At 37.5% G+C, this 15,873-nt stretch overlaps 1 protein-coding gene across 2 annotated transcripts in view; it reads left to right on the plus strand.

The window, feature by feature from the left end:
- The window catches only part of snrkb (SNF related kinase b), a 32,798-nt gene extending 16,977 nt beyond the window's left edge, over positions 1 to 15,821 (plus strand). For both annotated transcript variants that reach the window (XM_048157988.1, XM_048157987.1), the window contains exons 3-6: positions 8,956 to 9,097; positions 11,294 to 11,506; positions 11,589 to 11,705; positions 12,439 to 15,821. In XM_048157988.1, the coding sequence (XP_048013945.1) occupies positions 8,956 to 9,097; positions 11,294 to 11,506; positions 11,589 to 11,705; positions 12,439 to 13,624 (1,658 nt within the window). In that variant the 3' untranslated portion in view covers positions 13,625 to 15,821. The remainder of the gene's footprint in view (positions 1 to 8,955; positions 9,098 to 11,293; positions 11,507 to 11,588; positions 11,706 to 12,438) is intronic.
- The last annotated feature ends 52 nt before the right edge of the window (positions 15,822 to 15,873 follow it).

Below are 15,873 nucleotides of genomic sequence, written 5' to 3' on the forward strand. Positions count from 1 at the left end.
ATGACATAATTACAAAAATGTAAGAGTCATTGTTTCAAATAATCAACTATCAATCAAATATGCATAGATTCACAGATTCCAAAGAGATTCTAATGATTCTAAAGCTTCATGGATTAAAAATGGATGCAATGATTCTACAGATTCATAGTTTTAAAGATTCACAGATTTTAGGATTCCAAAGATTAAAAGATTCATAGTTTCAAAGATTCCAAAGATTTAAATAATTCTTAAGATTCATAGTTTCAAAGATTCCTAGATTTTAAGATTCCAAAGATTGAAAAATTCATAGTTTCAAAAATGCATAAATTGATTGATTCATAGATTCAACTATTCGTTGATTCTAGTTAAACATGCAGAACTACACATTTTCAAAACTACTAGCCGTTACTTTGCATGAATGACTAGTCGACTGTTTGATCTTAGGGAAACTGTGAATATTTAGGCTGGTTTTGGGTTCCCCTGACCCTGATCTGATGCATTTCTTAGGGCGCGTTCACACAAGCTCATGTTCTTGTGTTCAAAAATAGTTGGATGGAGTGCAGTGGAATAGAACAGAATGTAGGGATATGGAGACGTGCTTTGCAGGTTGAACTATTTTTAACTTGACACACTGTCTTAAAAACGCAAGGCTTATGATGAAAGATGGAAAAAAATGAGTCACAAAGCTGGAGACACAATGTACGAGAGAGAGAGAGAGACAGACTTCAGAGGACACTTGAGCTTAACATTGTGACAGACAGGAGGATGAAGACTAACAGGAATGACACTGAACCTGTCTCTCTCTCTCGCTGTCTTTCTCTCATTCCAGTTCACTAGGGCATTCTAGAGCACAGATGTGTGCTGAGCTACCATGTGTGCCCTTCCGCTCCTCTGCTCTGACATTATTAATATCATATTTATCTGATATTTTCTGCCAGAGCGCCATGTGACTGTGGGACAGTAATTCTCACCGAGGCTGAATGTGCCAGGATTAGATCTGCACAAAGTGGGTCAGCCTCCGCCGAGACCCAACAAAGCGTGCAAAGGAGGCAATGCTCACACACATACATGCTAGGACGCTAGAGGCGTGTGAACCTGAGGGCTTGTGTCACCTCTCTCAAAGCGATGGAACTAGAGCAGATAAGGACTGAGTAGTCATGTGTTACAGATGTTTAACTTTATCAGTCAGTCAGCATGAACAGTAAACATGGTTATAAAAGCAATGGAGCTGCTAGCTGTAGCTTAGCGGTTAGCATGTTTGCCCGAATACATTGTTGTTCAGGTGACACAGGTTCATCTGACTCACAATAGTTCCTGATTCTGTATGATTTAGGGTTTGAGGGCATGTAACACAACCTGACCATGTTAGCATCTGGCTAATTTGGTTAGCATTTGCATCAAAATACTATAGAATTGTTGTAGGGTTGCAAAAGGAATAAAACCAAAATCATGAAATGGTTTAGTGTGATTAGCAAATCACAAAGGCTGGGTAAATACTGGAAATATATGCACTGCGTGTTTCAGAATAATGAAATGGGTCTTTGACAAATAAGTGTAAAACAACATAATGGAGTTTTAAAAAAACATAATTATTAAGTGTTAACAATGAGATTATGTGTTTTTTATAATCATTTCACACTGCTTTTGTCATTTTTTACAAGATGGACAAAATCTGTCACCAAAAAAGTCATTTGGTTTAATCAAAATTTCGGTTTTACCGAATGACGATATTTTCGAACAATGCTAACAGGCTGATATCTAGCTAGCTTGCAAAATGACAATCAAACATTTTATATTTAGTACAAGTTTTTAAAATATTACAACATTTTCCATGTTTTATAGCGGTTGTACCAAATGACCAGATATTTCAGGATATGCGTATGAGCAAGTGAAAACATGAATTTTTCAAATAGTTAAAAGAGAGTTAGTTACTTTGCTTCATGACCATGTGGTCCTGTGCAGGTGTCTGAATGATGTCACATCCTGTCACATGATAATGACCGCATGACTTGATCCAAAATGGTCCCTTTATATTGGTTACTCCGAATGACATCAATGAAATTCATTTTTCCGGACATTCTTTCTCACAACAAAGCAACGACTTTTTGCCATTTTGCACTATGTTGATATATGATGTTATAAAATCATGCCAGAATAAAAAATATATACATTTATTACATTTTAAGAAATTTTAATCACAAATGAAATGGCTGTATTGGCCTTTGGACGGTTAAACCGAATGACTTTTTGACACTTCAAAATCCTTAAAATACCTTTAAATGTAGCAAAATATAATTAAAACTTTTTGGATTTGATAAAAGAGATCTAGTTGTACTACCTTACATACTTTGGATGTCATATCTTTGTTTTTTATTATTATTAAGGCTTTTGGACAAATTTTTTTTACCCAACTATAATGATCATAAAACTATATAGTCATACTGATATATGATCATATATTTTTTGCCTTTTTACAGCCTTTGTTATTTATATTTTGCTAGCGTAAAAAATACTTAATTAAAAGCATCCGGCTTACACTTGCATTTTGTACCTGAATTATGTTACGTTATTGTGCAGTGGTCTGTATTTCATCTGCTAGTCTGTTTATGTTTTTCATCTGCTAGTTTGTTTATTTTAGCATCTCATCAGTGCCCGTCAGCTGACCCTGTGGCCCGCTGCCCACTGCCTAGTAGTTTAATCAGCTCCTGAAGTTTGCTGGGCACAAGCTGGCAACTGTAATCTGGAAAGCCTTCCTGTCTAGCAGTTCTAGGTCAAGCTGATGCCATTAACCTCAGTAGTAGGGGAGAGAGAGAGATGAGGAGAGAGTAGAAACTGATATCTGATGTTGAAACGTGAATGGAGAAGGATTTTTGTGCATGTTTTTTTTAGTGTTCATGCATGAGCCTGAGACATTGTGTTTGAACGGCTGAATGTTCATTAGCTCTGTCAGAGGTTTTATTCATAGTCTGTAATCAGCTGCTTGACGCTAATCCACTCACAAGAGTTCAGTCACTCAATGCCAGCTCACATGCAGACACAAACACACATAAGCTGTAATTGCCACTCTATTCTACACACAATATACAATGCATACAGGATTTGTGGGGACTAAATTGTCCTCACATGGGCATTACAATGTCCTCATGAAGAAAGTGGCTTGATAAATACGCTGTGTGTGTGAAGCAGCTCAGTGTCATCAGGATTCAGGTTGTTGACATTGCTGATCAGAGATGTTCTGAGACAGATAAGCTGGGAGAGACTGACTCAATGACATCTCACAAACTCACACACACACACACTCACACACACTCACAGATAACACACACACCTTCACAAACTGGCTTTCTTACACTGCTTTGTCTGAATTTTTCTTTTCTTTTGAAAGAAATTACTACTTATATCCAGCAAGGACGCATTAAATTGATCAAAAGTCACAGTAAAGACATTTATAATGTTTACAAAATATTTCTATTTCAAATAAATTCTCTGATAAATTAATAAAACTTTCTATCAAAGACTATAGAATAACACAAGACGCGTCACTCGTATTGTTTTGAATGGGAGAAAGTGTAACGCGCAATATGGCGGAATAAGTCCCGCCTTCTAAATAAGAGCCAATCGCCGACTGGTAAAGTCATCGCGTCACTGCAGCGGCCGTTAGAAGCACCGGTTTCTATAGAAACAGTCAGACGCGCGCCTCCGAAATGAGGCACAAGAGATGCGCATTTAGGTCTGCGCATACAGTTTTTTTTGTCATGATTCGAGCGTTTGGAAAAAAAATTATGAGACAGTTGTTGTCAGATTTCCTTGGTGATTTCAAATATGAAATTTAATCGAAAGCTTGGCGAACAGCTTTGGAGCTGCATGATGCCCAGGATGCCCAAGAGGCGTTTCAAAGATGGCCTCCGAGTGAAATGATTTGTCTTAAAGGGACTTTGTTTCTATTTGTTACTATCGAAAAAATGTATCACGGTTTCCACAAAAATATGAAACGCATTAATAATAATGAGACGTGTCTTGAGCAGCAAATTAGCATATTAGTATGATTTTTGAAGGATCATGTGACACTTTATTAGAAAATCCAAAGATCTAAGATAATAAGATTCAGTTTCCAAACATTATCCAAAAATTTTTACAAATTCAAAAATTTTACAAAAAGATTCAAAGGATTCTAAATATTCTGATACTTAAAAAAATCTTAAAGGTGTAAATCTTAGCGGCATCTAGCAGTGAGGTTTGCAAATTGCAATATAGAGAAGCTACGGTGGCCAACACAGGACAAAGATGTTGTTGTCTGAGACAGCAGAGAGTAGTCAGTCAGTTTGTCCATTTAGGGCTACTGTAGAAACATGCCGGCGCAAAATGGTGACTTAACATGTAAGGGGACCCGTGGTGTATGTAGATAGAAATGGCTCATTCTAAGGTAATAAAAACATAATGGTTCATTATACACCACTGAAATAATAGTTATGTATATTATATTGCATTTCTGTCAATAGATCCTCCTAAAATTTACAAGAATCTAACAGATATTCTAAAATGTTTTATTATAAATATTCTAAGGTTTAAAACAGTGCAAAGTTTCTAATATTCTAAAGATTCTACAAACTATAATTAGAATCTTTGAAATCCTAGAATCTTTACAAGACCTCACATCTGTTGTCACATAATGTAACCTCAACACAGACCCATACACACAGCAGCTCCTTGTTAGCCTTCATTTTGTGGTCTGTTTTGTGTAAACTGCAGTCACGGCACTCGCACATAGAGAGGTGTGCTACACTTCAAACAAACTGGTCACACTGACCCTGGATCAGCATAATGAGTTCATTTTGACGATTGAGACATTTGATGATCATTATCATAATAAACTATCTTTAGCAGGTTAAGTACTCTGACTAAAATAATCTAAGTTTTAGTTTTGAACATTAATGCACTTGTTTGATCAAGGACACATCACGATTTTATGATGGCGTTTGAACCTTTTGTGTCATATTTCATCTGATGTCCGACCACATGTATATTAAGAGTATTTGAGTGTGCTAATAGATAAAATGCGTTACGTAACATCCTGCATGCACGTGTGTGCCTGTGCGAGATGTGTAGTGCTCGTGTCTGTCTGTATCTGTGGAGGAACACGCAGTACAGAGAGCAGAAGAGAGGAGTTATTGTCCGAGCAGTTAAAGACACTGTTTGGACAATGCTGTCTCTCAGGACCGTCTCTCTCGCTGATCCTCTGCTCTGGTTCACATAGTACATGCTCTTTCACACAGAATTCATACTCTCTCTCTCTCACACACACACACACATATACACACAATGTGGGGTTTCAGTGTTTTATGGGGACTTTCTATAGACATATTGATTTTTATACTGTACAAACTGTATATTCTATGGCCTGACCCTAAACCTACCCATCACAGAAAACTTTCTGCTTTTTTACATTGTCAGAAAACATCACTTAGTATGATTTATAGACTATTTTCCTCATGGGCACAAAAATGTCCTCACAAGGTCAAAGATTTCTGGTATTGCCATCCTTGTGGGCCACACACACATCGACACACACACACACACACACACACACACACACACACACACACACAGACTGAGATCAGCATGTTATTTTGAATAATTTATTATTATTAATGATGATAATCATGAATAATAATAAATTATTCAAAATTAGGATTATTTTTTGTATATATTACAATATTATTTCGATAATAATAGGTTATATATATACAGTACAGTCCAAAAGTTTGGAACCACTAAGATTTTTAATGTTTTTAAAAGAAGTTTCATCTGCTCACCAAGGCTACATTTATTTAATTAAAAATACAGTAAAAAACAGTAATATTGTGAAATATTATTACAATTTAAAATAACTGTTTTCTATTTGAATATATTTCACAAAGTAATTTATTCCTGTGATGCAAAGCTGAATTTTCAGCATCGTTACTCCAGTCTTCAGTGTCACATGATCCTTCAGAAATCATTCTAATATGCTGATCTGCTGCTCAAGAAACATTTAATGTGTACAATTGTACAAAATATTTGTGTACAATATTTTTTTTCAGGATTATTTGATGAATAGAAAGTTCAAAAGAACAGTGTTTATCTGAAATCTAATCTTTTGTAACATTATAAATGTCTTTACTGCCACTTTTGATTGATTTAATGCATCCTTGCTGAATAAAAGTATTCATTTCTTTAATTTCTTTAAAAAAAAAATAAAAATAAAAATTCTTACTGACCCCAAACTTTTGAACGGTAGTGTATAATGCTACAGAAGCTTTGTATTTCAGATAAATGCTGTTCTTTTGAACTTTCTATTCATCAAGGAATCCTGAAAAAAAAAAGCACACAACTGTTTTCAACATTGAAAATAATCATAAATGTTTATTGAGCAGCAAATCAGCATATTAGAATGATTTCTGAAGGATCATGTGACACTGAAAACTGGAGTAACGATGCTGAAAATTCAGCTTTGCATCACAGGAATAAATTACTTTGTCAAATATATTTAAATAGTACACAGTTATTTTAAATTGTAATAATATTTCACAATATTACTGTTTTTTACTGTATTTTTAATTAAATAAATGTAGCCTTGGTGAGCAGACGAAACTTCTTTTTAAAAACATTAAAAATCTTAGTGGTTCCAAACTTTTGGACTGTACTGTATATATATAAAATTTACAATCATTAACTTAAATGAAATAAATTAAATAATCAATAAATACTATAGACCCATTTAAAAATATATGTATATATAATTGACAAAAACACAAAACATAATTACTAAAACTTTAACTGAAACAGAAAATAAAAAAAATAAAATCTAAATCAAAATATCAGTGATATTAAAATAACACTGATCCAAGGACAAGTTAAAAATTCCAATCACGTTACAACAAAACAGTAGAAATATCAGGTGGATCTAATGTCCGTCCTCTGACCACTTCTGAATTTCTCCATACGCCAAAATGGACTTCCAAGAATTCAACAGCCGCATTTAACTGCCAGTCAGGTCAGCGCACTAGACCGAAACTATGAATGAGCACATTCTCGGTACCTTTTGAAATCGAAGGTTAAATGAAATGTTATGAATATAAAACAAGAGATCTGACTGAGGAAGTCTAAACTGGCCCTTTTATTTTTAAAATAATCTCACTTAACTGAGCAAGTCCTAGAGCTTCACCCATACTTTTTTTTTTTTTTTTTTCACACGCTCTATGCATAAAACACAAGTGAAAAAAGTAAAAGAGGAAGCTTGTTTTCTTGGAAGGCCACCGTGGAAAAGTACGCCTCCAAAACAAACACGTCTCTTGTGGGACTTACACGCCCCCTCTATTACTTTTCTCTCTTTTTCATGTCCCGTTCACTCTGGTCTTGGTTCATGATGTTCTGTAATACTTCCTGGGATCCTTAGTTGACACAGAGATGGATGGGGAAACAATGTCAGGGATATTTTAGTCAGAAAAGCATGCTTATAGGACCCCATAGGCATAAAGCTTAAGTTAGTTAATTATTGTCTGAGGATACAGTGACTCCATAGCTGGTTTTATTTGTGTTTAGTTTCGCTTAACCTCTCTTTTTGTGCATTGGTTGGTTGTGATAGTGTGAGCATGTGTCACATGAAGGCACTTCTGTTTTGGATAAAACCCTTGACATGTTTCTTCCTCTTTGCTCCACAAATCTAATTACACTTCCCCCTCCAGGGATGTAAATATTTACTGACAACAGTTTAAAAAAAAAATCAGATTTGAAATATAATACTTAGTACTGTCCTGAGTAAGATATTTTACATAAAAGATGTTTGCATTTAGTTCACAAGACAAAACAATAGCTGAATTTATTAAAATAACCCCATTCATAAGTATGTGAACCCTTGATTCTCAATACTGTGTGTGGTTACCTGATGATCCACAACTGTTTTTTTGTTTTGTGATGGTTGTTCATGAGTCTCTTGTTTGTTCTGAGCAGTTAAACTGAGCTCTGTTCTTCAGAAAATTCCTCCAGGTCCCAAAAATTCTTCAGTTTTCCAGCATCTGCATATTTGAACCCTTTCCAGCAGTGACTGAATGATTTTGAGATTTATCTTTTCATGCTGAGGTCAATTGAGGGACTCAAACTCAACTATTAAAAAAGGTTCAAACATTCACTGATGCTCCAGAAGGAAACATGATGCATTAAGAGCCGAGGGTGAAAACTTTTGGAATTTAAAGATCAAAGTAAATTGTATTTAATCTGTTTTCCAGAAAACATGCAAGTGTCTTCTGTTACTGCAGTACTAAATGAACAAAATTGATATTTAAACCAAATTAGAAAAATTTGGACATCTTCATCCTGTTCAAAAGTTTTCACCCCCCGACTCTTAATGCATCGTGTTTCCTTCTGGAGCATCAGTGAATGTTTGAACCTTTTTTAATAGTTGAGTTTGAGTCCCTCAGTTGTCCTCAGTTTGAAAAGATGAATCTCAAAATCATACAGTCACTGCTGGAAAGGATTCAAATATGCAAAAATGCTTGAAAACTGAAGAATCTGCAGGAGGAATTTTCTGAAGAACAGAGCTCAGTTTAACTGCTCAGGACAAACAAGAGACTCATGAACAACCATCACAAAACAAAAAAACAGTAGTGGATCATCAGGTAACCACACACAGTATTAAAAATCAAGGGTTCACATACTTTTGAATGGGGTAATTTTAATAAATTCAGCTATTTTTTTTTGTCTTATGGATTATATGTAAACATCTTTTATATAAAATAACTTACTCAGGACAGTACAAAATAAAAAATAACATGCATTTTGTATGATCTCTCTTATTTTGTTAAAATTATTCACATTTTCACAGATTCTGCAAGTGGTTCCCAAACTTTGTGTACATTTTGAATCCCAGATTGCGATATTTAAAACCAATAAATGTGGCAAATAGATTTAAGATTAAGTCTGTTGTTGTCTGTCTTTCAGATATCTGGTCACTGGGTGTGATCCTCTATATGCTAGTGTGTGGACACCCACCCTTTCAAGAGGCCAATGACAGCGAGACCCTCATCATGATCATGGACTGTCGTTACACTGTGCCCAGCCACGTCTCTCCAGAATGCAAAGAGTACGTATGACATCTGAGCTTTGATTTCCCTCAGGCACACATGAACTAATACTGTATACAGCTTTCTCCGATTTAAGAGTTCACTATTTCTGGAAACCAGTATTACCAAGAACAGCTTTAGCTTTCCACTTCCATGCTGATCTGATGCATGCCCACAAAAACATGTTTGAGTAAATAGATTAGTTTTAAGATGTCATTGACAGCCTTGTGCCACTGGAACACAGTGTTGTGTTGTGTTTTTTTCCCTGAGAACTGGCAGGATGTAGCCTCTCAAACACCACTCCCTCGCACTCCAGTTTGTACCACTTTCACGCCAAACTTCATACCTACGTGTAGACCAAAGCCCATCTGAACATACTGTACTTTATCTGTTTACACCCGCTTGTACCAGCCAATCGCAGTTTGTGGCTCTCTAAATCACACTTAAGCAAACAGACTCTGTTTTTGAATGAGTAAAGGTTCCTGGGGGTTAGATTTAGGAGCAAGTTATGACCGACACACAGAATTTCCATCCTTGGGCCAGGTGATGGATACTGAGAGTAACAGGCCAAGACAACTCCCTCATTTTGTTTCATAAGGGCTTTAACTAGATATTCCGGTTGGATTAGATATGCTTGACTTTTTAACTAAGCTTTAATACACTTTTCAAATCATAATATTGTACTGTTCTTAAGAAGGGTAGGGCATGATTTGGAATTTGGAATTTGAATTTGAATCGAAATCGTGCCACAGAAAGGCTTTGCAACAATACATAATTACATGATTAATTTTGACTAATTATGACTATTTATTCCCTCATATAGAATACGTTTTTCTCAAATGATAACTAAATTAATTCCAGTATTTTCAAAATAATTAAAAGAAAAAAGGACTTTTTCCGATTTTTTCAAAACCACATTTTTTCATTTAACTTTATAATAATAATATAATATTATATTTGTATTAATAATTATTGTTTTTATTTAAAATATTTAAATATATATTTGTATAGGTGCCACTTAAAAAAATCATCTAATGATGATTTCTAATGTAATCTAATGCAAGCAAAACCACACAGAAAAAAACTGTTTAAACTACTTGGAAACTACCAGGAATTTATAATTTACAAACCATTCTCGATTCACTTCTGAAAGGCGCACAAGCCTGCTTTTAAGTGTGTTCACCGCAGCTCTATAGTGACCAGATTTTTACACAAGGCTGCCTTTTGTCAGAGTGAAGTTATTTTTAAGTGGGTTTATTCCAGGCTATTTGTAGTTAGAACATCCCCAAAGCAACAGCTCTCAGGCTTGAGTTTAGGTCTGAATCAGTCAATTGTGCAAGAGTGTGCGTACGAGTGTGTGTTAGACATCTGGGCTTGACTGCACAGCCAAACATAGTGACTGGGTCACATGATCTCCACCGCAATCAAAAGCTCCCTTTAATGGGAAGAGTTTTCTTAGAGGAGGAGAACACTTGTGTCTTTAGGCAGACTTTCATCTTGCTGTTGATCTGTAGTTTGCTTTTTTTCCACCCTTTTTCCTCACGGCTATTTAAGGTCCTGAGGTTAAACACATCAAGAGACTCTGCTGATGTTCAAGGGCAATGGAGCATGTGGGATTATAAACACACACAAACATTCAAAGACATAAAAAACACTTTGAAAGGGAAAACATCTCCCCCTGCTGGTCCTCTATGTGAGATGCAGGAACGTGTGCCAGTACCGCAGTGAAATAAAACACTCAAATGCCTTGAATAAACAAGCTGGATGCAGTGCATTCACACATACGCACGCAAGCTTGGATCGCAAGAGTTCCAACCAATTCCGTATTCTTTCAGTTCGCTTCACTGAAGCACCAATTCTCTGCAGGTGCTCATGAATATTAATCAGCAGAAAGATAAGCATTTCCTTTTCATTCCGTCTCCTCTGACTGCAAGATGCGCCTGTGCAATCATCGTCTGTCAACCAGGCAGAGAATATTTATTAAGATTGCTAGAAAAGGAAAGTATGAAAATTGCAAGTAGAGTGAGACTGAAATGAAGTGAGATGGAGGCAAGTGTGATGAGGGGTGACAAAATCAAGCCTATTTGAGAAGATGGGATTTTTCTTATTTCTTTCTTTCCCCCACAGAAGGTCATGTCTGATGTTCTCGTTCTGCTCTGGTAAAAAAGGAATAACTCATCATTCTCTCCCTCTTTATTTTCATTTTTTCCTTTCAGTTTGATTTCACGAATGCTGCAGAGGGATCCTGCTAAGCGGGCATCTCTCACAGAGATAGAGAGCCACCCTTGGTTGCAAGGTGTTGACCCTTCGCCTGCCGGTTACACAGCCGCCCCACTTACCTCTCACCGCAGTTTGTTACCCGAGGAGCATGAGTTCATACTCCAGGCCATGACCAGTGGCAGCATCGCTGACCGAGATGCCATCCAAGAGTGAGTATCTCTTTATTCTTCTTAGATACTTTCTTTTGGTCCCACAATACATCTGATAATACAAATACATTTTGTGTCATAGAGCTTTGGAGGCTGACCGATATAACCACATCACAGCCACGTACTACTTGCTGGGAGAGCGACTACTTCGAGAAAAGCAAGAGCAGTCAAGTCTCACTCCTGAACAAAGACATGCACAGTAGGTCCCAGTACTCTTAAACATATTTTGAAGCTCTGAAGGTCTTGTTATCTTTTTATGGTAGACCTAAAAGGGACTTTCGCACCGGAGGAACCTTTTCATAGTTCCTAGAACTATTGACTGAATTACCCGGATGTTGCCATCTTCGCACTGCAGGAACTAGGAACGATTTTAGTTTTAGGAAGTCCTTTTAGGGGAACTAAGTTAGCTCCTACTTCAGAGTAGGGTCTAAACCAGCACTATAGGAACTATCAGTGACGTGAGTGTATGTTGGTGTACCCAGCATTTTTATAAAGTCCTGTAAACATATTTACTTCATGAACAATGAAAATCGCCATAACAGCATTTACCTGCTGTCTGCAGGGTTGTCTTCTTTTCTCCACCTCAATGATATGCAATGCTGAAAGTTGTCATAAGAGATTTCGTCTCTTAGCCCCACTTTTTGCTCTTTCAGTCACGAAGATTATCCATTTACTTTCCATCTCCATTATCACAAAACCCACGACACACAACAAACAGAGCTCCGATCACGGCATCCTCTATTCACCGGTTTATAGCGTTTGTAAATGCCGTGCTTAAAGACACTACTGTCGGCCGCTTCTGAGTGGCTAGTTCCTATAACTGAGTTCCTAGAACTATTCGGTGCAAAAGCCCCTAATCTTACCACATAACCCTTGATATCTAAAGGTTCCTAATACGTTGTACTGAGTACTGTTATTTCCTCCCTCTTCAGGAGACCCATGTCGGAACCACTGGACTTGGGAAGCCAAGTGCCCCAGACTGATACACTAAGAGGAGCACCTCTGGGTCCCTTAGCACCTCTCGGCTCTCTGTCTTCCGGCTATGTCCGACGTGGTGTGAGCGAATCTGGGGACCTGCTGGCTCCCAAACCTAACCGCCATGACAACTCCTTCAGTGACTTTTGCAGCACAGCTCCATGCTTGAGCCTCAGTTTGCGCCCTCTACCTCCAGACCAACCTACTGTCAAGAGCCTTGGAGCCTTACAGCAGATCTGCGAAGAAGAAGAGGATGAGGATGATGAAAAGGAGCAGAACCAGGATGAGGTGGAGCTTGAGGCAGCATCTGGAAAAGTGGATCCATGTCCTTCGACAGATCTATCGTTGACACCTTCTAGAATATCTTTGCAATCAGAGACTCAGATGAGAACTGGGAGGCCGTCAAGTAAGGTGATGGGAAACTGTGAAGCTCTGGCCGAGGAGGAGGAACTTGATGAAGGGTTGGAATGCACAGAAGAGCAGAAGAATCCTTCAGAATTAGTGTCTAACATCTCTTCTGGCACCATGGAACATCAGGTAGAGAATTCCTCAAAGACTGAAGCCCATGTGGAAGAGTACAACCACACAGACCAACCAGGAAGAGGAAGGGACAAGGATGTTTTAACCCACCCTAGCTTCTCTTTAGATGAGCAAGAAGGAGAACAGATTCAAGATCCAAATATAGATGGACCTCCACCAGCTCCCACACTAGATGTTGTACAGTGCTGCTGGGGACAGCGTGAACCTTCACAGTACACACTAGAAAATAACAATAATACCCTAGCCAAATCTCGACTGCTCGAGGTTGGGGTTGTGTCAACCCCTTGTGGTTCCCCGAGGTCCCTGCCAAGGAACCACTGTGTGGACCTAGGTCCTGATGGGGTGGAGATGCGTAAGACTGCGGCTGAAGTCGAGAAAACTGAGGAGGTACAACCTAAACCTCAGAAAGGCCTCCAGGGAACCAGGGAAACAAGTACTGACTCTGCTATTCGGGCCGATCCCAGCAAGGTCAAGAATGTGAACTTGCGAGAACGTCTGCTGCAGTTCCCACTCTGTGAGAAAGCCTTGTCCTTCAACATCCAGCCCACCTCTAAAGAGAAGCTTCTCCCATTTGCACAGTATAACTGCTGCCATGTCTTGTAGAGATTTTGCTCCCAAGATCAAAGAACAAACTTCCATCATTAGAAGCCCTCCAATCTCTGCAACTTTCTAGAGTTGTTCAGACACTAAAAGAAAAAGTGTGTACTCACCTCATACTGTAACCTCAGAGGTGCTTTCCCACACAATCTGCTAATTGTATATCTTTATTTTCTTTCCCTACCCAGCATTCATTGCTGCTTTCCTGTAAGACATTTAACCTTTTGGCAATGCTGTGTATACAAACACCTGTATCTACTGATACTGCTCACTATATTCTGTGCTATCTCAGAGACTTTTATTAGAAGTAGCATATGTCTTGCTAGCGTAGAAGCTTTGATTCAATAACTTGTCATTTTGCACTGTATATCTTTACCACATTAAGAGTACCAATGAGTTTAATCATATCACTAAACGAGTGACTGAAGACCATGCTTCACAGTGACACAGAAATAGGCTACACAAGAACAAACGGTGAACAATCACAACAGGCCATTTAGGCTCAAGAACTAGCCGCCAGTCAGTGTAGTAGTCCTGACAGGTTTTTAGTCATTCATTTGGTTTGTTTTTGCCGGTGACTGTGAGGTAACGTTCTTTACTCACAGAACTTTGAAGACGTTGCATGCTGTGGCATTGCTGAAGTTGTTCCCGCACCACTGTCTCATGCTAGCATGTTAGCTTGTAGCTTCACTGTCAGGCAGTGGGGCAGGAAGCAGAATAATTCGCCACATTGATACAGTGGACAGTGACAGTTTGGGAGCATGGCTATGATAGCATGCTAAATGAGAACATAGCATTAGCATTTTGTGAGCTGGGGACTGACCAGGGAAAGATGCTAAGTATATCTGTGATATATTTTCAAAAAACAAAAAGAGGGCTCTACCAGAGATTATTCTGAGAGATTATAGCTAGAGACTTTTTGTGAAATGGATGTAATATTACACAAAAACAGAAGACTGGTCTTCCTGGAGCTGTATTTTGGAGTTTGTTTTAAAACTGCTAATTCTTGGAAATATTATGAAGCTTTTATCAAATATTAGAGAGTTATCAAGGGTTTTTTGGAAAGATGGTGACAAAGACATCTTTTTTTTTTCCTTTTACGTAAGGAGATATGCGAGGGAGATTAATTACATAACATTGAACATCTATTTTTGTTTAATCATTTGCTTTTGGTTGCATTTTTAACATGTTGTATGGGGATAAGCTCTGAAATTTCTGTTCATGTACAGTGTATATATAATTTTTGAACGTTATGCTATTGGTATGATGTTGTATTTTGACCCTTGCACCGTATACATACAAACATTTCAATCCCTCCATTCTAGATCTTATTCAATGAACGTAGCGACTTTTATGACACTAGTTTGATGATCAACAAAGATCTTGTGTCATAGTTGTAAATACATTCGAAGAGCTGTTTGCTAACGTAACGCTAAATTGCGTAGCTGAGCCTAGCTTAAAATGTACATTGAGAAAATCCAGCCTTTGTATGTTGCAATGGCATGAGTGAAGCTAGCGGTTACTATTGTTTTTACCTCCTAAACAGCCTAAACATGATCACATAAACATCTAGATAGCAGGTGTGACTGTGGTTACTGTTACTTTGGTACTCTAAAGGACGTCAAAGTTATTCAGTCACTTCACATGTTCGTAAGTTTCTGCGCTATATATAGTACATCTGTCACTGGTGAATTAATTATTTTTAGTCATACTGTAGTCAATGTAAATGCATATGTCAAATACCCCCCCCCTTTTTTTTTTTTGCAATATCTTGGACCACAAATAAGCTTGACCAAATGCACAAGAATAGATGTAATAATGTAAAAGGTGCTTTGGCGAGAGATATCGAGAGTTATTACATCTCTGTAACGTGAAATTTGAATATTCATTCCCATACAAAGTTTTAACTAGGAACAACCATCCTGACCTGTGATGTTTTGTAAGTACAACCTTCTGAACCAATCGGATGGCAGAGTGATATAAAGCCAGATGTGCACTATATTGTTGTAATCAGAATTTTCTTTTCTTCTTACTTTGATGTTACTCATTTGACATGGGTCTCCATCCTTCAAAGCATCTGTAATCACTTCTCAACAGTTGGATTTTAGTTTGTCTATAGTCCCATTGACCCTTACTAAAACTATGACTGTCTCAATGAGATTAATTTATTTTTATATTTATTTATTAAAACTGATTAAACTGCCTTGTGTCGTCGTATTTTTTTCTCAAAGAATTTGTGTACATGACCACAGTGA

The sequence above is a fragment of the Megalobrama amblycephala genome, linkage group LG15 (assembly GCF_018812025.1).
Source record: "Megalobrama amblycephala isolate DHTTF-2021 linkage group LG15, ASM1881202v1, whole genome shotgun sequence".
In the NCBI taxonomy this organism is placed as follows: domain Eukaryota; kingdom Metazoa; phylum Chordata; class Actinopteri; order Cypriniformes; family Xenocyprididae; genus Megalobrama; species Megalobrama amblycephala.